Genomic DNA, 24,697 nt, shown 5'->3' with positions numbered 1-24,697 from the left:
TATGTTTTTTAATAAGAAACTATATAAGGACAATTGGGGTGTGAGTGTGTTTACGTTGTAGGACAAAACTTCTAAGTAGTGTCAAGTTATTTTTACCACAGACCTTATACTGAAAAAAATTAAAATTAAAAACCCATAGGAAAAAATTTAGCGGGAACCTGTGGCGATTACTGGCCGTTCACACAATACGTGTATTTTTTTAATCCACTGCGCTACATTTCCACTGTTTTTCAATATAAACACGCTAAAAATTACTCACCCTCAAGCAGGTGTATATGACTTTATTCATTCAGACGAACACAATCTGAGTTATATTAAAAAATATCCTGGCTCTCCCAAGCTTTATAATAGTAGGCCTAGTGAATGGCGGTCCTGATTTTGAAGTGCATCCATCCATCATAAAAGTAATCCATATGGATTGATTAATCCAAGCCTTCTGAATCAAAGAGATGTTTTTTTTTTAAAGAAAAATATCCTTATTTAAAACTTTACAAACTAAAACAACTAGCTTCTGGCGGACGGCCTAGGCAAGTCGACTTCCGGCAAAAGCGTAACCCCTTACGCGATGTAGAGGAGTAGCGTAAGCTTTGATGCCTCTCGCGGTTCAAACAAACAGGGCTGGGCAACAAACTCAAGCTCCTCTTCTCTTCTATTGAAATCCTCTGACGTATTTCTTTAAAAATTCTCGTTTGAGACTTCTAATTCTTGACTGGTGTTTTGTTTTGCTCTATCCTCTGCGCTTCCGTGTTCGTCAATACATCAAGAGTCAGGTCTATCGCTGTAAATCGATGCGTACGGCCGTCTGTCAAGATCAAGTTATTTTATTCAATAAAGTTATAAATATCGTTCTTACACAAACGCATCATTTCGCTGACTTAGGCCATCATTGATTGGGTGAGAACAGTTTAAACTTATCAAACTTGGCTCATCATACTACAAGGAAAAACACCACATTTTGCGCTAGCCCTTACTGCGCTTTTGTGCAAAAAAGGCCTGTTTTACAGTGTCTTGTGGCGAGCCAAACGCCGTAATAAGCACCTATTTTTATACAAACACTAAAGCACGGTCTAATGCGCACTTAATTTTTAAAGCGTTTGGAGTGTATTTGACAGCGCTAAAACCATTTTTATGTCAAAAGGCGTTTTGGGTTTGTAAATTCTGACCCTTTTGGCTTGCCATATCTTTAAGTGATATCTTTTTATATATATTCATGATATATTTTTGTCTTTTGTAAAGTCTGACACGCATGACACGCCACTCAAAGCGGCTTACGCTTTCTTTCGTTCTACTGACCTGTGTCTCGCATCTTTAAGAGCAAATATATGTTCTGTGTGAACTGGCACTCAGTTTTCCGGGTTTTGACGGCATCCATATATAAGAAAACACACTGCAATGCACTAGAAACCACTGTCATATATTTCACATTCTTCAAAAATAAAGATCCAGTATTTGACCTGTTTTCTTTCTTTGTCTCTCCAGATAAACCCGTGTAAGTTATCAGACTGAATCTGCTGAAGACAAAAACAGTCCTTCACATGAAGATAAAGATATGAAGTTATCAAAAAGATATCAAGAAGTCCAATCTCCACAATGTCATTTTGCTGAATTTCTCTATTGAAAATAAAGTTTGTACATTTGAGAATAAGTTCTATAAGAATCTGAATGAATCATTATTTGTTCTGCAAACGGATCGTTACGTGGGCCGATACAAGCATCATTTAAATATCTGCAGCATCACACACAATTTAACACAAGATAAATAGGTTTTACAGCTTTTAAAACAAACAATTCAATCACATTTTACTATAAAATCGGTGAAATATGAGCCAAGATTTCATGAGATGGACTCACTGTAAAAAAATAAAAAAAACTTGAAAATTAAACAAACAAAAAAAGTTCAGTTGCTGCCTTAAATTTTTAAATATAATCAAAAAATAATTTAAACTAATTAAAAAAAAAAAATCTTGCCTATAGTTTAAACTTGAACAAAACAAACGAATTTCCAATTGGTTAAATTATTTTGATGACTTAAAGTAATGGAAAAACATGTCATGACTTATTGATCATATCATTTTTTACAGTGCTGAACAATAATAAATGAACATGAACAATATAAAAGCGACGCCACCCGATAGGGCTCGAGGAACAAACACTCCATCCGCTGTTCTGCTGTTCTTGTTAAATAAAACTTTATTTTGATTGTAAAAGAAATATTCCCACAACAATCCTACAATCTACAGAGTGTAACATTGTATATCTATATTACTTTAAAACATGTCAGTTCTGAAAAATAATAACCATCAATGATAGATATCTATAGTAAATCTCTCTTTCTCTGGACTTTGGAGACGTAAGGATGAGATTTGGACCTGTATGCATATTGAATTCACTGATCCAAGATCAGATTTCATGTGTTCATTATTATATTGGTGCTCAAAACCAAACCACACAGAGAAATTCATCAGCGTTAAACCAGTTAATCGTGTTCTGGCACTTTCCACAAAAGGGGTAAATGCTTAAATCTCTTTAATGAAGTCATTTGGTCTGAATGTTCAGTGAAAGGAGGAGCTTACGACTTCAAAATGACAAACTACAATTTGCCATTCTTTCTATAAAAGGTTTGAAATCTATTCCACATACACATACATACATACATGTACACACACACACACATATATATATATATATATATGTCCCGTCTAATCGATTAATCGCATCTAACATAAATGTTTGTAAATACAGTATATGTGTGTGTGTATGTAGTATATATATATATATATATATATATATATATGTTAATATTAGTGCTGGTCAATGATTAATCACATCCAAAATAAAGTTTGTGTTTACATAATATATGTGTGTGTACTGTGTATAATTACACACATGCATGTATATATTTAAGAAAAATGTGTTATTTATATATAAAATATTTATATTTATATATATAATATAAATTATGTATAACTATATATATATATAGGATATACATGCAAATATTTCTTAATATATATATATTAATATTATCGATTAATCTCATCTAACACAAGTATGTGTGTGTATGTATGGTATGGTATATACATACTGTATATGGTATATATGATGTAATTTCCTGTGTGTCACAATTTTATAGAATATTAAAATGTTGTCATTTGGGGGAAAATCATGAAAATTGTAGCCAGTTAAATAAAAATACATTAATTAAAATGTATATTTGTATCTATATTGAATACAACATATCTGTAGTTTGAAACTAAGTGACAATTAAACACAAATTTGCCGCCCATTAATGGAAAGTGCCATTTACCACTAAAACAGTTCATTTAACCCTGGTTTTTCACTATAAACACACAAACAAAAGTGCAAGAAACAACCTGATGGATTGAACAAATGTTGTGCATGAAAGCGTCAGAATCGGCCCTCTACGTCTAGAATATTTCTCTCCAAAGTTGGCATAAAAACAAAAACATGACAATGTAAAGTACATTTGATTTGTGTCCATTAGCATCTGACACACACACACACACACACACACACACACACACACACACACACACACACACACACACACACACACACACACACACGTGTGTGTATATATACAACAATATCCTTTCAAAAAAATCTGAGGCATCACATGTAAAAAAAAAAAAAAGAAAGAATAAAACAATAAATAAAATATACAAAGGCAGGGGAGATGTCCACTGAAAGTCCATAAGTGTGTTCAGTCCAGTTTAGCCCTATTAAGATTCAGTGTATTTGAGTTCATTGATATTCAATCCAAAGCAAATAATCAATCCTTCCACCAGAACACAAAAGGTTTGAAGACTCTGATATTGCTGACATGCAGAGTTCAGAAATTTGTGCTGAGTTTCAGTATCTGTTGGAAAAGCAGGTCAGGAAACTTGAGAACGCAAAACAGACAAGTTGAACATGATGAACAAGAACAAACAGTCACCGTTCACACGACTGGACGATCTATGACAAACAGTAACATAAGATGCTACTTTATTGCTCGAGTCAATTGTGTAAAACGTTTGATGAATCCGAGCATTCTGAGCTGTGATTGGTCCAGAAGTTCATTAAGACAACTATTCCTATCTGTCATAAAATGTCATGCTTAGAAAAACAACTGTGGTCAGATAATAAAAAAGTCAATATGCAACCTGAATGTGAATGATTCAACTACTCTTAAATGTTATGTTTAAACAATATCGCTTCTGTTTAAACATAATAATATTTGCTATGTTTCACCTGTTTGACTTGAAACGGGCCTTGAAAAAGAGCCGCTTCCCCCGCCATCACGCCTCACACACACACCAGGGGTGGAAATTATCGGGGCTTGAGGCAAAAATGCCACCAAAATTAATACAAAATACTCCCTAAATTCAAGATATATAGGGCAAAAATTTTTTTATGAGTTATTGTTTTTAAGTTTTATAATAGCCCATATTTATATGTTTATAACTGAGGATGTTGTTTTCCCGAATATCAGCACTATTGCAAACGTGAAGCCTACTGATTTTATACAACAGTGCAGAGCAAAAAAAAAAAAAGTGCCGTCAGAAAGTGAAAGTTGTGTGTAAATGTCCGTTTTTAACAAACTTTTTCCACTTTTGATGTTATTTCTAAGAGAAATTACTATTGTAGCAATTAAAAACCAGCACCAACGCTTGCTCTGTTATCATTAACCTAAAGTTCGATCACACAAAGAACATAGCCTAACCATACTGTGTCCTCACTAATGCACAATATAGTTGTTTATTATACGTCTTTCAAGCAGGATGGATTCTGATTGGCTGTGGATGTTTTATCGTTCATTAGCGGGAAAAAAATCGTTCGGAAAGTGATTCCAGCGATATCATTTATCGGTGCCGTTATCGTTACAATTGTGGTGTGGACTCTGTTATTCGTAAATATTTAGAACAATTTTTTTAAACTATATCGTTAACTTTATAGTTATCGTTCTTGTTGTGAAAGACTGTCGGCACTTGCCCAGATGTCAATGAACACGACATTATGAGATCGCTGGATACGAATAAACTTGTCAGGACTCCCAGAAAGCTAATCTCTAAATGACAAAATCGGAGTAATAAGTTTTAAATATTTGATTGTAAATAATGCGTGGATAGTGGTAGATCGAACGCGATTATAAATGCCACTATTAAGAGTCAAATATGAGTTAACATTGTTAAATATAAAACGCAGTTGCACTGCATAGCTTATATTTATACAATATTTATGTGTCCGCTGAAATTTAGTTAGGAACAGATGCAAAGAAAACGGACTGCACAGTTTATATAAACAACTTTCAGAATCTAGAATTGCATTGGACTTATTCGGATTTGAGGAATATCAGTGCATGTAAACATTCCCATAAAACAGTCATATTTTACTCACCCTCGTGCCGTTTTTGACTCTTTTGCTCGCCAGGACTGCATTATGTGATCAAACAATTACAGGGAAAACAGTATGACTGTGAATTATTAATAAAAATTGATGTTTTCTATGTGAATGTAATTTATTCCTGTGATGAAAGCTGAATTTTCAGCATCATTACTCCAGTCTTCAGTGTCACATGATCCTTCACAAATCATTCTAATATGATGATTTGATGCTCAAGAAATATTTCTTACTATTATCAATATGTTGCCAGGTTTTCTGCTTAATAAAAACCGTAATATTTTTGCAGTAATACTTTTTAAGGGTTCTTTTATGAATAGAAAGTTCAAAAGAACAGTATTTATTTAGAAATATAATTATTTTGTAACATTATAAATGTTTTTACTATCACTTTTAGTCTATTTAAAAACCTTATTTACCCCAAACCTTTGAATAGAAGTGTTTCTCAGTTTCCCCAAAAATGACACACACTATATAAGTATAATGGCCAATTACGAGAAGACAGGAGGGGCTGCTAAAATCCAGATCTTAAGAAAACTGAATCCTTCGTGTTCATGCCTCAGTCATCATGTGAACAAAGAAAAGATTTTATGAACATGACTCACGTTCTTCTACATGTTGAGTTCAAACTGAAGCAAGTCTGAACTTCACACACACACCACACAAACCATGAGAATCAAGCTTCTGAAACACTGGGAACTTCTCGGTCAGAGCTTTATAGCAAGCAGAATTTTCATTTTTGGGTGAACTATCCCTTTAACGCTTGTAATGGAATACAAACTCTGACAAATGTATGAATTATTAATAATAGTGCCATCTAATCTGCATAAAAAAAAAAAAAAAAAACATTATTGAAGTGATTATTATGTTTGGGAAAAGTTCTTCTAAGCCTAATTGATGGAGTGTGTAGCTTTTGATTTCTTAAAGCTACACTGTGTAGGATTTTCTCCCATCTAGCGGTGAAATTGTTTATGACTACCAACTGAACATTACTTTCTAGCTCCTCCCATTTCGAGGGCGTTTTAACTCCTACGGTGGCCGTATTATTTCAGATCTGCCGGCAGTCGCGAGTAATCTCCCCCTCGCATTCGTCACGGTGTCACTGAGTGTAAAAGCGCAGGTATGTCCCTCTTTGGCGAATGAATTTTCAAGATGGAGGCGCAACATGGCTGCCACCGTTCGAGCGACTCGCTCGTATGTATTCTAAATGGCAGATTTTACGCTTACGAGAATACTTGATTAGTTGGTAGAAGTAATTACACATTAATGAGCACATATCATTTTGAAAGAAGTGTTTTTTGCTAAGAATCAACTTAAAAAATGACACAGTGTAACTTTAAAGAACCATGTAGGAAGACACATCACGGCCATATTCCAGGATAACATCACAACATTTATTTCCATGAATTTTTTGGTCAAGATCTTTTATTGTCAATGCAAGAGTCCAGCACTCTGTAAAGTCTCCTCCGGCACATCCCAAAGACTCTCAATATACTTAAAGGGATGCTTCACCGATTAGCATTAAACTGTGTATCAGTAGAAACCCGGTAGTATTTTCGAATGCCCGTGCTTCCCTCCCTCATGTCCCCCTGAGACGAGAGATTTCTGTATTGTGGGTCTGGAAAAAAACCTCTGATGACACACAAATCGTCATTTATCGTCATACTTGTTTGTCCAGAGGCGAGAGACCACAGCCAGTAGGAGGAGCTCGTCCCGCATGTCTTCAACCCGCCCATAGGGGGATCTCACCATAAAACGCCATCGTTTCGAGTCGACTAGTAGCCTAGTTGTATCATTTCTCCCGATACTGTCCTCTGTAACCGGTAGGCGTGGCTTGGGAGTGTCCTCATCGGGCAGCGAAGCAAGTGCATTCTGGGAGTCGTTGTCTTTCATCCACATGAGCCAAAAATACATTTTCTGGCTTTTCTCGGTCTAGAAGGCACCAACTTCTAAAATAATTTCACATTTCTACTACATAAATGACCCAATTTAAATACACATTCATCTTTCCAGCGGTGAAATATCCCTTTAAGCTCTGGAAATGATTCATGCTCCCACCCAACCATTCTTTCACAATCTGAGCCTGTTGAATCTTGACATGGTCATCCTGGAATATGGTCATGATGTGTCTTCATACACGGTTGTTTAAGAAATGAAAAGCTACACACTCCATCAAACAGGGTTAGAAGAACTGTTGCCAAACATGTAACATGATAGAAACATAATAATCACTGCAATAATGATCCAATCATAGACTCTGAAGCATTTGCCTATTTAAATCCAAACAGAGACTTCTTTCTTTTGGCCAGGAAGTGTATATTAGGATTATCTGTAATTCGGCACACGAACAAACCGGCAGGGATTCTCCGAGATCTGAAAGGTGAAGTGTGTTAAACACATTTAAAACCCAGTGTAATATGCTCAGTAAACCATCTGCTGGTCAACATGCTGAAGAGTTGATGACACTCAATGTGTGGAAATCTGACACTGAAACAACTTTTCCAAACTAAAATCAGCTGAGGTTTGGGTAACGGATGTTTTTAATATCTGTCAAAGAAAATAATAATAAAATTAAAATGAAAAAAAAAAACATTTGATCACAAATGATGGGCTCTAATTGGTCACACAAAGACACGGCTGTACGGTCATCGCTGGAACCGTAGCATCAGGAAACCGTGCTGAAGAACACATGGAAGGAATGGACAACAGAAAACACAACTGAAACCTTTCAAATTAAAATAATATTAATAATAATAATAATAATAATAATATTACAAAACAAACAGGCTGTTGGTCCAAGTCAAAATCTGGACATTGTCATTGTTGAAGTTTTAAAACATTCATCATAAAAACAAAGTCGAGTGGTCATATTTGGACCCTATTAAATAAAAAATGGATTGTTTGACGTGGAAAATAAATCAAGCTGAAATGCGTTTCTGCATTCAATTTTACTGGAGTGAAAAGTGACGTGAAACAAACAGTGCTAAAATCTGCTTCCTGTGCTATTCTACGACTTCCTACGGTGATCCGCTTCACACTTCAAGTATCTGCTGTACCATCAACACCTCGACCGCATTGAACATTCACATACGCAACGCCATTCAAACGCTTCGAGTGATAAAGTCACGTGTTCGTGCTCCCGACGGCGGCGCTCCACACTGCCGGAAAAAAAGGGAAAAGAAAGGTGTTTTGTGAGAACGGGAAGACTGCGCTGATGAAAGACAAGTGCACACGTGCAGGATCCTGAGTGCATGCTGTCCGTGGGTCATGTGACGGGTGAAGCGGGTCATGTGACGCGAGTAAAGGGTCTGAGATCTGACGCGGTCTTTTCATCATCAGAGATATTAGCACAATTTACAGACAAAGTCTTGATATATTCCATGAGATAGTTACCTTTTATAACATTTATAATTATAACAAGGGGAAGCCATATAAACAAACGGTCAACAGGAGGTTCTTCAGTGGCAGCGGCGACGCGGAAGCGTTCAAATTCAAATTTTCGCTCTTTTTATTGTTTTTTTTTGTTTGTTTTTTTTGCTCGTTGTTTCCGGCCGTTCACCTTTAGATCCAGGCGTGGTGCGCTCCGGCTCCGCAAGAGTGAGCGTGTCCGTGAGCGCCAGACAGCGTCTCTAGGATTGGGAGGAGTTTATGGTTTGGTGGTTTATTAGAGTCGCGTCTGAGCCTCGGGGACGTAGATCTCGATGCTTTCGGCGCTCTCGGTGGCGGAGTTCTGCCGCTCGGAAACGGCGCGTTTGGCCGCCATTAAACGCTTCCTGGCCTCCTGACGCTGTTTATCGGCCACTGAGTCCAGGCTCTTCTCCTTCCCGCCGCTGGACTTTATCTTTACAGTCTTCTTTGGTGTGTGGGCTGGAGCAGGCTTCTTCTCCTCCTGAGGACAATCATTCAACAGTTAAAATAGGATTATCATTTAGGAGTATCATTTTTTTTTACTATTTTTAACTATTACAATTTGTAACCATTACATTAAATATTAAATAAAAATTCATAATTAATCATTAATATTAAATATTATCCAGCAACCTCAGGAACACCAGAGAAAAAAATTAAATAAATAATATATTTTATATACAGTGCAATGCATAAGTGAATACACCCATGCTAAAGTTGACTAAAAAGAGGAATAAAAAATCATATTTTGGAAATTGAACTTAATGCCTTAATTTAAAAAATTAGGAAAAATCCAACCTTTAAGGACACCAATTTTCTTTGTGAATGAATAATGTATCGTAAATAAATAAATGTTCTTCCTTAAAATACAGGGTGGATAAGTGAGTACACCCCTATGTTAAATTCCCATAGAGGCAGGCAGATTTTTATTTTTAAGTATTTAAAAAAAAATTTTTTTAGGATACTATGCATCCTGATAAAGTTCCCTTGGCCTTTGGAATTAAAATAGCCCCACATCATCACATAGCCTTCACCATACCTAGAGATTGGCATGGGGTACTTTCCATAAGATCATCTCTCAATGCAAATCAAACTAGCTATTAGGCTAACTGAAATAAAACCATGCCAATCTCTAGGTATGGTGAAGGCTATGTGATGATGTGGGGCTATTTTAATTCCAAAGGCCAAGGGAACTTTATCAGGATGCATAGTATCCTAAAAAAATTTTTTTTTAAATACTTAAAAATAAAAATCTGCCTGCCTCTATGGGAATTTAACATAGGGGTGTACTCACTTATCCACCCTGTATTTTAAGGAAGAACATTTATTTATTTACGATACATTATTCATTCACAAAGAAAATTGGTGTCCTTAAAGGTTGGATTTTTCCTATTTTTTTAAATTAAGGCATTAAGTTCAATTTCCAAAATATGATTTTTTATTCCTCTTTTTAGTCAACTTTAGCATGGGTGTATTCACTTATGCATTGCACTGTATATATATATATATGACCTGAGTTTTGCAATAACATAAAAAGTAATATTTAATCCTTATTTTTAACTATTTAATAAAATAAATTAAAATAAGTATTAAATCACTAATATTAATTTGCACTATTAAAATACAGTACACTATTTTAAATATTACGTTTATTTAAAAAATATATAAAACACTAAATACATATATAAATAAACACTAAATAATTAATAATTTATAAAATAAAACCAAATATAGATAAAATATAAAGCAATTAATTAATGAAGAATATTTAATAAAGTTATTAATAAAACAGAAAAATATTTAATTATTTAATTATTAACATTAAATTTAACTTTTAAAATACACTATGCTATCTTATAAAGCTATATCAAAATTACATTTACTTAAAATAATAAAGCAAATATAAAATTCATTTATAAAATAAACATTACATTTTAAATGATAAAAAAAACCCAGAATTATTTATAAAATTGATCAAATTAATAATGTGCAGTATATTAAATATATGCATAAAATAATAATAAAATCAATTATCAAATTAACATGTAATCATTCATGTTCATTCTTAACATATAAATACATTACGCTAAAGTATCACTCGCTCCGTTTGCACTGGATATTACTATTTATGCCAACTATTTTAGCATCTGACGCACTACATGTTCATCATATGACCGTATTACGAGGATGGGCAGCTCCAACAAGGGAACGCTTCTAGATCTAAACACTGAAGTATAACCAGAAACCAGAACTTCATTCTACCTTCACATCGGTTAAACAAGCAAAAGGAAGCGTTACGATGTTGGAAAGGTACATGAGTTGGACCTTTTTGTCCTGGGTCTCAGACATCTTCCAGTCGTTGGACTTGAGGAGGTGGAGCTCGTCGAACTTCATGCTGATGTCCTCGATGGACAGCTGGAGTAGATCCCAGAACCCGGCCAGATCCTGCGCGGTGGGTCGCGGCTGAGCGTTCACATCCTGACAGAAACAGACACGTCACACACTCATTTCATAGCTCTCGGAAGAGCATCTATCCACTTCAGGTCTCATAAAATCGGTTTTGGTGTCAAAATGACACATTTTCAATATAATTCTGTTTCTGAAACGGCTTACAACTGATACAAGACAAAAGCATTTGGTTAACAGAAAAGACATTGTTATTTTCCAACATCCTACATTTTTTTTATGTTCTTTGTACTGTATTAATCTGTCAACCTAAAAGACATTTATGGTGAAAAGAATGAGGATGAAAGAGGAAGGAGGAGACGGCTGGATGACAGGATTTAGTTTGAATAAGAAAAGATCATCCACATTTTATTATATATATACACATACACACACTGATGTAATTAATCTGGTGGGGGGCTAGTAGAAGTTTTGAATGGCCGGTAACTTAATTTAGTAGCCAAATTGGCCGGTGAGTGAAAGTTAATTTCAAGCTCTGTGTGTAACGGTACACACACACACTACAGCACCGACATGACCTCATGAAATCTTCAATGGCTGTTATATGAATGAACTGAACTGAGGTGATGAGGACAGAGTGCCAGCAGAGGGCGCTTCTACAGCATGATATCATATCTGTGAGTCACATGACCGGATCTGGGTTGACGATCAGCACTCCTGCAGTTTCTCCAAGTCAAAGAAAGTATTGAGCAGGAGAGAAGAATGCCGGGACAAGATTTTATCCAACAGATTGAAAGTAATAGAACAATGCAAGATATTATTGGATGGTATTTCTCCTCATCCTGCCACACTAAGATATTATTGAGATTTTAAACATTTTGTGACGTGCCATGTATTGCAGTAACACAAACTGTGATTCATATTACGATTTATTATCTTTAATTTAACTGCAAATGTCCCCAAAAGGCAAACTTTGTCCACATATACTTTTTATATGTTCTTAGTCTGTTCAATTCATATCTTCACATCAATCTCCTTCATATATATATATATATATATATATATATATATATATATATATATATATATATATATATATATATATATATATATATGAATAAAATTCACACACATATACAGACACATTAATTAAATATTAATTTAATGAATAAATAGGTGAAATAAAAAAATAACGACAATAAAAAGATAAATGTATATCTACAGACACTTTCTATATTTATATTACATATACACACACATTTTATCCTTAACAAAATAAAATGAATAATTATTCAATTCAAATTAATTTTATAAAAATAAATAAATAAAATTCATTTAAATGAATTCAAAATTAAAATGAATAATTTTAACTTATAAAAAAAAAAGCAAAAAAACCCAACACATGAATATATATATATAGTTACTTTTATCATTTTATATTTTTGTATGACCATTAAGATTTGCACTGTGAAATTTTCACACCAATTATGTATACTTCATCCCTAAATAAAAATGTAAGTAGAAACAATTTTGAATCCTTCAATTACAGTAATATATATGTATCGTATATGTACATGCAAAAAACTTTAAAACTTTTTTTTCATTTCTAAATGAAATGATACTCACCAGGTTCTGCTCACAAAGGCCCCGGAACTGCTTGAACTTCTGAGACATCAAGAGCTGAGCGCATCCGACGGCACTGCGGACCTCTCCCAGCACTACAGGAACACACACACACACACACACTCTTCGTAAGCCTGCTATCTATCAGAGCTGGCCAAAAAAAGATCCATTTATCCATTTTAATCGATTCTCATTTCTATGAACCGATATCGGATAAATCGCAATAAGCTTTGTGCTTTGTTACTTCTGATATGAAACAAAGTCTCAGATTTCAAATTCTGTCCATGTTGTTGCTCTTTAATCACTGTAGTGCAGCAGATCAAGCAGCACGTGAACCGATCATCTCTTCAGCTTTACTACTAGTTATAGCATCAAATAAACATGACTGATCATCAGAAGTCGTGTTGAAAGATGCAGGACAACTTATTGAAATCAGTATCATATCTCATGTAATCACTCAATCAGTGTTTCAACCGCGGAAAGACGTCACTAAAACCGCTTGTAAACAGTGTCACGTACATAGTATGTATGCAATGTTACATTTACCTCAAAAAAGCCATTCAATCACCATAAAGTCATTAGCGAGACAACAAATTAACTCTAGAGAGAAGCATTTTGATACATATATGCACATAGTACATATTCATTATATTTATTTTGGAACAATTATTCCTCAATATTTAATTTACAATTTTGAACTAAAGTTTTTATGAAAGCCCCTATATAAATGTTTTTAGGGATGAACCGATGTGAAAATTTTGGCCGATACCGATAATTCTTAATATTTGAAAGCCGATAACCGATAATTCTTTATATTTGAAAGCCGATAACCGATATTGTTGGCCGATAAATCTAAATGCAGATTTTTATAGAATTTTTGAGGGCTTGATTACATAAACAAAAGTCTCACCATTAAAATCCATATCCCAAGCACACAATTATGTTTTTATAATAATATTATGCCGCCGATAAGACAGAGTTGTGCTACATGACTATGTTGCACTTTACTGTATTTTCCCCTTTTTGAAGTGATTCAAATCATATTTCAAGTCATTCAAAACCATCATGGCAAACAGTGCACATCTGAAGGAAATAATTCATTATTGATTAGTTTTAATATATCATCCAAATTTTCTTAAAGGGCCGATAACATAAAAAAAATTACATATCTCGGCCGATACCGATATGGTGGCGATATATGGTGCATCCCTAATGTTTTTATTTCAACAAATGAATTGGAGTAGAAATATAATTATGCCATTATGAAGTTAGTATCATAACTTTATTAATTTAAACAAATCGGTTAGTTTTACAGCATTAGTTGAGAGATATTTTTCCTCGAGAAAATTTGCCATGTACTGTACCTGATATATACCCAAAATAATCTATATCGAATCAAATCGCAAGCTTGTGAATCGAAATCGAACCGAATCATGAAATTTGTGTCAATACCAAGCCCTACTATCTCTGTGCTGACAGCGTGCCGTCAATCAAACCACACAGACAGCAGAGACATTGATTCATTACGTTAGCATCTGCCTGCTGTGGAGGAGTGAGAAACACATCATCATTCCTGCAGTATCATGTCACAGAAGCTCTCTCTCTCTCTCTCTCTCTCTCTCTATGCCAGGTTCAAACCTAATGACTTTAATCACAGGCTCGAGGAGCCAAAATTAGCAGGCGACAGAGAGCCGTTTCTGATTAAAGCTCATTAATGAGGCCGCACGTTTAGAGAGAGAGTGATATCATCCTTTATTCACGGATCCGCAGGGCGTTTGTAAAGGGAAGCTCCTGCACATTTATATCAGTAGTATTGGCACTGAAAATACTCTAGAAAAGTCTGAATTAAGATTTACTAAGTCTGAAATCAGGTTCAGTTAAATATGGTAAAAAAAGGTCATTTAAGTTTATTATTCACAGTGGGTACGTCAGGGTGACATTCTTCTTAAACACAATGACAGTTACCAACAAAACCATTCTAGTTATTTTTTTTATTATTTTAAATTTTGAACATGTGTATGTATGTGTGTGTGTGCATATATATATATATATATATATATATATATATATATATATATATATATACACACACACACACACACACACACATACATACACAAATTCTGAACAATATATAAAACAATTTTATAACTGAACAATTCAACTGAAATTAGTTACATATTTGAAATGAAACTCAAATAAAATTAAATAGATTTTTGAATAAACAGAGCAATTCCAGTAGGGTCCTCCTCCTCACACCATTGGTGCTCGGGCCCTAATAATCCAATTGAAGTGAATTAACTTAATTTGGTTTTATCCATCAGGAACTGCTTGATTAAAGGGATAGTTCATCCAAACATAAAAATTAGCCCATGATTTTCCATCTGCCGGAAGCTAGTTATTTTAGTCGATAAAGTTCTAAATATGGATATTTTTCTAACACGAACGCATCGCTTCACTTCAGAAGGCCTTTATTAACCCCCGGAGCCGTTTTGAGCACTTTAATCATGGATGGACGCGCTTTGATGGACTTCCAAAAACAAAAAACCATTCACTGCCATTTTAAAGCTTGGAAGATCCAGGACCTTTTTTAATATAACTCCGACTGTATTCGTCTGAAAGAAGAAAGTCATACACCTAGGATGGCATCATGGGCCAATTTTCATTTTTGGGTGAACTAACCCTTTAATGAAACTCCTTGTGAGTTATTTGTCGAGCGAGTATCTCACCCTCCTCTGACAGCTGTTTGTCTTTGGTCTCGAGGTCCATCTGTCGACACCAGGCCTCCATGCGGTCCGTCTCGGCCTGGAGAAGCTTCTGGAAGCAGCGCCCGTCCCTGAGGCCCGCCGACCCCCCGGGCTGCTCCGCGGACCCGTTCACGCTCCCCGTCCCGGCCTGCAGAGAGGGGTCCGGCGGGGGCAGGGAGGACGGGTCCAGCGCCGGGTCCAGCTTCTCCAGAGACCGGCTGGCCGTCTGACTCTCCGAGGGTTTACCGTCGTTCTGCTCCTGGGATTCGGTCTCCGTCGTCTCCTGTCTCGACGCCATGCTCGTGAAGCGACTGAGTCTAGACACACACAGAGAGAGAAGAGACACTGACCAACACTGACAGCAGTTCAGCTCGAGGTCCACACGGGACTCTACTGGACACGTACTTTAGTTTCCATTATGAATCCATTATGTAAAAATCAATAAGCTGGAAGACTGTTTGAAAGTACTAGGGAAAAAATAAAAAAATAATAATAATAATAATAAAAATAATAGTAATAATAATAATAATAATAATAATAATAATAATATTTTAATATAATTATACATATATATATATAATTTTTTTTTTTGGATTTTATTGATATTATTATTAAAAAGGTGTGCCATCTTAACTACTGACTTCACAAATATGCATTTTTCAGAAATTATTTTTAAAAATTCTACATTATAATTTTTCTCTTTTATCACCACCAATAAATTCATTTTATCATTATATATATATATATATATATATATATATATATATATATATATATATATATATATAAATATTATAAATATTATTTATATAAAAAAATATTATATATATTATAAAATATATATTAAAAAATATTTAAGAAAAAAAAAAAAGAATAGCAGATGAGTGAAAGGAAGAAAAATAAAACAAATCAATTAACAATCCTCCAAAATACCGCCATATTCTTCAAAATGATTTATTTCTCTAATATAATCTCTCCGAACAAACAGAACTTTAAATCAACTTTTATCAATTAAATGTTAATAAAGTAGAAAAGAGTTAGATATGCTTGATTTCATTTGTCCGTCCTAGGAAAAAAAGCAGCGAGAACTGAACCGGAGGAACAGAAAAGAGGCCGTAGGCCGGGAGAAAGACAGACAGCTGGTGTGTGGGAGACAGCATACTTAAAGAGAGAGAGATGCAAAGATATGAAAATAGACTGAAACGCAGAGCGCCAGGAAACAAAGCGAGCAGAATCTCATTATCTCCTGCCGTCTACACTGAATCATTACTTGTGAGTGTTTCCAGCACCATACATGGCTGAGAAAGCTGACTCACAGACTCGCCCTCAGAGAGAAGTGCTGCCGTATCAAATTCCACAGCGCTAAACGGAGGACCGACATTTCTTTGCTCAAGGATGCAGAAGTCAGAGAGGAAACTCACGGCCTGCCGTCTTCAACCTGAACCCCGATGGACTGGAACCTGGTCGTGGGAGTGTGTTCCTCTTTCAGAAACGGCTGCACACAATCCACCTGCGGCAAAACAACAAAATATTCATCTGAAAAGGATCCAACAAATCTATTGCTAAACAATAGTTATGATTAGGGATGCACAGACACCGATACCAGCACTCGGGTGTAGTGGTCGACCGATATATTGCCAAGGCCGATACGTTTTTCTGATTGGCCGATGTGTTGGAAGCGGGACTTTTATTTTGACGGCGCTCCGGACTTTTATTTTGACGGGCGGCGCTGAGAAGAGAGGCAGCGCCTGATCACACAGCGCTCACTCACATTCTCCATCTTTATTAGTTTACGATCTCCGTCAGTCATATCTAATACTTTGTTAGACAGAACTGGTAAACAAAGAAAGTAAATGGTATGCGAAAAAGTAAAGCGTTTGCTTTTATATTATTTGTAACAGAAAAGGCAAACAAACAGGCTGAAATACCTTCTCATTTACCGTCAACATTCAGCAAATGCGCATCTACGTCATTAAAACAAATCTCTGAATATCTAATAAACATTTAATTTCACAAATTTATTCGAATCCAGCTGTGATATCTTGTGAAGTGTGCATTTGTAGCCTGATAAACGTGTTACTGCGAGTGACGGTCGGTCCTGAAGTGAGTGAACGCGAACATAAGATCAGCTTCACAGGAGACGCGATCAAAAAACTTGAAATCTGTGCTATATCCAGTTGCCCACTGTGTGCTGTATGTAATATTAGCGTTACCTTGTCTTAGCGATATCGGTCGACCACTAGATACAACTCTTCTTATAATCTTCTTATACAATTAGTGCAACACATCACTAACAGGTCATTTGACATTTGATGCAAAGCAGGATTTTTCCTGCTCTTCTGAAATAAAGCACCGTATTATGTGACGTACTTAACATTTATAAATCAAACCTCCCTCGCTAGTTTTCCCAGAGCATTGAATGAATTTCATTAGTCATGGTGCGCCACATCCATGAGCTCATTAACATATGACCGCCCACATTTACATATCAGAGCCAACTCTGCATTCAACAAACCAGCCTGTCCTGATGAAGGACCGTATGAACTGTACGCATAACATCATAAGATGATTTTACACACGTTCTAACAAAAAAAAACAGACAGTATCTATAACTTTCTAAAACATTTTCATAAAAAAAAAATTATATACCAATAAAATTGTTCCTTAACATGACTATGTATTTCTTTTTATATCAAAATATCATTATATATTATATAATAATGCATATAATTACTATTATTATTATAAAAAACAATTGAAATGTTTAGAATTGTATAATATTATAAAGGTTTGCATGACCAATAAAATGTATCATTTACCATTTTTATTATATATTAATGGTTTATATTTATTTTGATTATTTTTGTAAATAAAAGGGTAAAGCATAGAGGGCCAAATGATAAAAAAGAAAACGCAAAATAATACTACTAATAAAATAATAAAATAATTCATAATACAAATGAATGAATTGCTTTTGTTCCTCTTTAGTCGCTTTGGATAAGTGTTTTCTTAATGCATAAAAGAAAAATTAAATGCGACAGATGTTTATCAATTTGTTTGGTGATTTAATAATGAAACAATTTTTACGTTTATTCACTATTTAATGATGTATTTATTGATTTTCTTTAAATATTTAACAAATATCTTAAATGGCCCTCCACAGTATAGAAGGGCATTTCTTTTATCACAATAATAAATTGTAAAATCCTAAATATCTGTAAGTCTTAAATGTACAGTAGCAAAAGCAGCTTTTTTAATTAGTGCTGGTTAACGATTAATTATATATGTATATATGTGTGTGTGTGTGTTGTGTATAATAATTTTGTATTTATAAATACACACATATGTATATATTTAGTAAATATTTGCTTGTATATACTGTATATAGGATATATATAGACTTCATAGCTTATATGCAAATGAGCAGCGACTACCAATGGAAGTGACGTCACATGACCGGATACCAAAACTGCAATCCAATACCATACATCACGACAACATCTTTATGCATAAATCTCAAACATATTTATGCACGCACCTGAATACCAATGGATGAGAGTTTCCTCTTGGGCGGAGCTTTCAGGTCTTCAGGTGCCAGCGTGAGACTCACAGGCTCGTTTCTGGAGTCCGGGGCGGGCGAGGGCGGGACTATAGCGGGAGGAGGCGTGGTCACTCTCGCGCTGGGCAGATGCACGGGTTCCCGCGGGGCAGGGATGGGCGGCCGCTTGACGCTCTTGGCCAAACTTCCAGTCCGAGAGCTGGCGAGGCTGTCGGAGGAGTTGCTGCGTCCTGATTGGCTGTTGACGTCGCTGCGCTGGTCCTGGCTGTCCAGGTACGTGTCCTGGGCGGATTCGGTGCTGCTCTGCACCGTAACCGAGATGTAGGGTTTGGAGGTGGTGCGTGGAGGAATAGGAGGAGGAGCCTTCTTACAAACAGCCGTACAAGTGGAGACTAGAAAAAAGACAGGAAGATGGACCGTCAAGAATGTTCTCACTAGTGTTTACTTCAGTGCCAAGTCGATACTTAAAGAGGACCTATTTACATTTTCGACTTTACGATGTTTTCACTTTTTTCCTTTTTTTGTGTTGTCTGTGATTGTTTATAATTATATTATGATATGTCGATAATTTAACATGTTATGTGTTATATACGCATCTACGGTGGAAACAAATATCCTCTCGAGGACAAAAACTATCCATCCATCCATCCATCCATCCATCCATCCATCCCTTCCAATCATTCCATCCATCCATCCATCCATCCATCCATCCATCCATCCCTTCCAATCATTCCATCCATCCATCCATTCCTTCCAATCATTCCATCCATCCATCCATCCATCCATCCATCCATCCATCCATTCCTTCCAATCATTCCATCCATCCATCCATCCATCCATCCATCCATCCATCCAACAGCATTAATAATGAACTAATCACATTTATGTCATTTTTTATGTCATTTATGTCATCTATGGGTAACTAACTATGGGCTGTCAGATACAAATTTTAATTTCAAATATTCATCAAAAACATAACAAAAATGCACATTCGAATTTCAAACATTTGAATTGTTGGTGTGTCAAGAGGCGCACGAGACATGATGATGTAAGTGTGTTTTCTCAGGTTACTGATGCAGTTTTATGCACCATTTTAGCCTAATTTTCCTTGCATGCACCTTAAGGAAATTATATTTTATTTAAGAACAATTGTTTTAAAAGTTAACGCACTTTAAAAAGTGAATGTCATTTCATTTCAACAAAAGATAAGATGTTTGATTTGGTTTATACTTGTTAATTGCGCTCGCTTGCGAGCATAGGAGACAATTTTGCTAATATTTAAGAAAGAAATTCGAATGCCATTTTAGGCCCGTTCCCATTACAGATTTGCACAAAACTTTTGCGATTTTTTTCTAAATGTCGACAAAAAACTGTTGCGAAATGGCGCCATTTCCATTAACCGATGTTACGCGACTAAAACTTCATTTTTTCCTCTCGCGATAAGTAAAATCATTCCAAAAATCATGGGAACGGACGTTGGTAGGTTTCTGTACTATATCCCAGCCACCGCACTGGCCATTATTATTAATCAAAGGAGACGTATGTGTGTTTTCCAAGCATTAATGGTAAGGAAAGACCCTTATTATACTTGTGAGCGACACATATGAGGTGTTTCTCCCTCATATCTGCTTCAAGCTCTTGATTGTGGCATTTATTTAAGGTTTAGAATCCATTATTCCTGTAATTATTTTGTCTTATATGTATTTAATAAAGAACTCTGTCTCGTATTCTGTCCAAACACACCGCGTCATCTACGTCAGGTGACCTGTAAATGCGCAAAAACTGTTTCCATTGCAGTTTCGCGCAATATTTCTTTTTCGAATTGCCTGAAAAACCACCTCATGCGAGCGGAAAAACGTTTTTGCGATAAGTGGGAGTTTTTGCGAAATTGCCGGTTTTCCATTGGGCGTATTTCAATTCGCACAATTTGAAGGGTAATGCAAACGCAGCTTTTGACAGCCCTAGTTCTCACTAGTGTTTACTTCAGTACCAAGTCGATACTTAAAGAGGATCTTTTTACATTTTCGACTTTTTAATGTCTTTCAAACAGCATTAATAAACAACTAATCACATTTATTTAAATGTTTTTAGTTAAAGTTATTAAAATAAATATAGTTACAATGCAAAAAAACTGGTACAGTGAGCTGAAGTTTCACTGGTATTGGCACTGACTACTGACATTTTTGGCACTGACACCAATTCTCACCAACCCAGAAACAACCTCAATACAAAGTCTCTTCAGAATGTCAAACGTTTTTTTCCCAGCAGCCTCTGCTCTTGGGGGCAACAGGAAGCGATGAGACAAAGACAGGCATTTACATACTCGAATCTCGACAGCATTCCTCTCATGCCGGCCGATGGCAGACCGCGTCAGGAATGTGTTGGCCTGCGCCCACAAAACATGGCCTAAATCTGCTGACGAGTCTCCAGGTTTTGTACGGCGTGTCATGAACCCTGATGATAACGCTTAACGCTGTATTATTAGCCTGCTGAACAGTGTAGGAGAAGCTACTCTGAAACCGCACGAGATAGTGGGCGGCATGACCATATTCATACGGTATGATTTTATATACAGTATTTTTATATCACCATACAGTTACTTTTGCAGGAAACTCAACCCCAAAATGTTTTAGATATTATGAAGTGAAATGTTGTGATGTCTGTTTGATAATAGAGTGGCCTAATTGCAAAAAAATATGGAAATAAAAATTTGTGTAGGCCTATGCAAACCTATAGATTATTGGTAAGAAATGAATGGCAAGAAAGATATCAGTGCACGAACAGCTTCACATTATGAAACACAAACAAGAAAAACATGAATACATCACAAATATGACTGGATGAGACATATTTGATGCCACTGTAAAAAGTCAGTAGAAGTGGCGTATAACTGGAACTATGAACTTAAACTAGATTGAAGCTTAAAAAGACAATATCTGATAAATTATTATCAGATTATTTTAAATTACATTAGAATAATCTTTTTTTTTTTTTTTTGGCAAAAAAGCAATAAGGACGTATCCAGGTATTAAACACAAATCAGCACAAAATATAAATGTATAAAACATAATAATCAGAAATGTTTCTTGAGCAGCAGAAAATTCAGCTTTGGATCGCAGGAATAAATTACATTTTACATTTTATTCAAATAGAAAACAGGTCTTTTAAATTGTAATAATATTTCACAATATTACTGTATTTTTGAACAAATAAATGCAGCCTTGGTGAGCAGAAGAGACTCTCAAAAACATTAAAAAAAAAATATATATATATATATCTTACCAACCCCAAACTTTTGACCGGTATAGAGTGTTTATCGGTTTTTTAAACGTTTTTTTCCAAGGCAAAAAATAAGTACTGTATCTCAATAAGACTAAAAATAACTAAAATCACTGAACTGGAAAATGTAGATTAGTGTACAATGTTTTATAATAATAATTTATTCTATTTAGTGTCATTCATTTAACATTTAATATTGGGGGAATCCAAGTTATTTTACATATTTGAACATTTTATTAAAAAAAGTAACGCAATAGTTACTTTCCCTGGTAATGAGTTACTTTTATAATGATGTAACTCAGTTACTATTTGTGAGAAGTAACTAGTAACTATAACTAATTACGTTTTTTAAGTAACATGCCCAAACCCTGGTCATATACCATTACCAAACACTCAAGAGAGTTGTCATGAAATGTAATATTTGTGTTATGTCAATCAATACTGAAGAACATGGTTGGGTATAAAATAGGACTGTTTTGCGACAAGCACAATGACTCGGGTTCCTGAACAATCAGGGCTAATATCTGCCCTAACTGTTGGTGAACAATCCTCCTCTGTCTTGTCTGTGCTGTATAGAGGACTCAGTGCCAGGACAAGTCCAATGTGGGGACTGTGGAGCTCACAGACAATATTGGATAAATCTGTTCCCTCTCTCTAGCACAGATGACTGGCATTGTCCACTGTGTGTTGTGCTCGCCGTCTGGTGCCAGGACAGATGCCACACAGCAGTCTAAGGCTGCGTTTACACACATTAACATGCGATCAAGCAGATCGGATCATAAGCCAATCAGGACACGGTGTGTTTACTAGGGCTGCAGGACATTGAAGAAAAATGCGATATGCGATAACTCATTAAATAATGTGATATTCGATATGCGATACGATAATGCTTAAAGTATCTTTAAAATATCTTTAAAATATAACCTACATGTGTTTCACATCCTTTTTGTGACATCTCTACAACTTCAGAAAGTGAACAGCAGTGTTTTACTGTAGCGTAAGAAGTGTTATTTTAACATCAGTGTAAACCACAGGGTTTAGGGTTTCAGGTTAGCCTACATTAGGTTTATTTAACAACAAAAATTGAATTATCAAATGCAAAAATAAAACACTGGTTAGTCTTCACTGTATGAATTAAATATATACTGATTCTTATTAAAGCTACATAAGTTATTCAGCCAAGAGCAGTGAGTGATTTTCTCTTTGTATGTTGTTCATGACCCCAGTTATTGTAAGCCGTTGCGATATGCATATCACGATATATACATTCGCGATATTTAGATATATTGTGCAGCCCTAGCATTTACACCTGTCCACATCAAGTGGCTTCTGTATCTGGATAAAGTCCGGACAAAGTCGACCTGAAGTGGTGAGTTTTCTTTTAAAAACAGTTTTCAGTCGGGGGACATTTTACAAATCTGGCAAATTAGGAGGATATTGAGGCCGGAAGTGCTAATAATGTGGATAGATGCCGTAATGGAAACGGTACAGAGAAACAAATGGGTCCGAGAACGTTGCCAGCTGTGGTGGGAAAAATGCACGTTCTTTACAGAAAATGAATGGTTCTGCAACTTTCAGGTGCGAAGGCAACAATTCAGTATATTTGCGAGGTACTTCACACTCGACTGTATCGCAAAACCACACAGCTCTCAGTTCTGGAGAGAGGAGAGGGAATAATGACAGTGGGAGGGTTTGTGTGTGACGTCCACCTGTGAATGCAGACACGACGACTGGATTGCGTTTACATTACACTGAGATCCGATCGTGATCGGAGAACATTCCCATCAGAAGCGCGTTTACATTTGTCTTTTCAATGTGTATGTGGACAACATCCGGATAAAGGTCGCATGTTAATGCCAATTGTAAACACGATAGCATTGCTAATACAGATGAATGATAATATGACACAGGATGATTTGACATCAAATAGCCAATAAACATAAGCTACTAGGGCAATTTCTTGATTTGAATTGATTCTAATTTTGATATTGATTCTTAAATCCATAGAACCGATCTTTAAGGGGTCGTTTACACAACACTGTTTTAGCTTAAAACGGAAAACTTTGTATGCGGTTTGGCTATTCATTTACACAATAATGGCGTTTTGGGGCCCTGAAAACACACACTTTTGAAAGCAGTATTCAAAGTCAAGTTTTCACATTTTTAACGATAGCGCTATCAGTTCAGTGCAAAATACAAAAACAGGACTTTGTGAAACCGGTGACATCATGCGCATGCATATTACGTGTTCGGTCTATAGCGTTTCTTTACA

General features: G+C 35.5%; 2 protein-coding genes across 5 annotated transcripts in view; one reads left to right on the top strand and one right to left on the bottom strand.

The window, feature by feature from the left end:
• Positions 1-1,657, top strand: part of myl9a (myosin, light chain 9a, regulatory) — a 9,593-nt gene extending 7,936 nt beyond the window's left edge. Inside the window, 1 exon segment of the mRNA XM_084427418.1 lies at positions 1,480-1,657. Within this exon segment, the coding sequence (XP_084283544.1) occupies positions 1,480-1,483 (4 nt within the window). The 3' untranslated portion in view covers positions 1,484-1,657.
• Positions 1,658-8,333: 6,676 nt separating this feature from the next.
• The window catches only part of dlgap4a (discs, large homolog-associated protein 4a), a 196,647-nt gene continuing 180,283 nt past the window's right edge, over positions 8,334-24,697 (bottom strand). For 3 of the 4 annotated variants that reach the window (XM_084427412.1, XM_084427409.1, XM_084427410.1), the window contains 6 exons: positions 19,126-19,538; positions 17,009-17,097; positions 15,570-15,904; positions 12,844-12,935; positions 11,137-11,289; positions 8,334-9,292 (listed from right to left, as the gene is read on the bottom strand). In XM_084427412.1, coding sequence (XP_084283538.1) covers positions 9,068-9,292; positions 11,137-11,289; positions 12,844-12,935; positions 15,570-15,904; positions 17,009-17,097; positions 19,126-19,538 — 1,307 coding nt within the window. In that variant the 3' untranslated portion in view covers positions 8,334-9,067. Of the gene's footprint in view, positions 9,293-11,073; positions 11,290-12,843; positions 12,936-15,569; positions 15,905-17,008; positions 17,098-19,125; positions 19,539-24,697 lie in introns of all 4 variants that reach the window. The other variant, XM_084427411.1, reaches the window with a different exon arrangement.

Source organism: Rutilus rutilus, assembly GCF_951802725.1.
Source record: "Rutilus rutilus genome assembly, chromosome: 13".
NCBI lineage: Eukaryota > Metazoa > Chordata > Actinopteri > Cypriniformes > Leuciscidae > Rutilus > Rutilus rutilus.
This window is presented reverse-complemented; position numbering and strand designations above follow the sequence as displayed.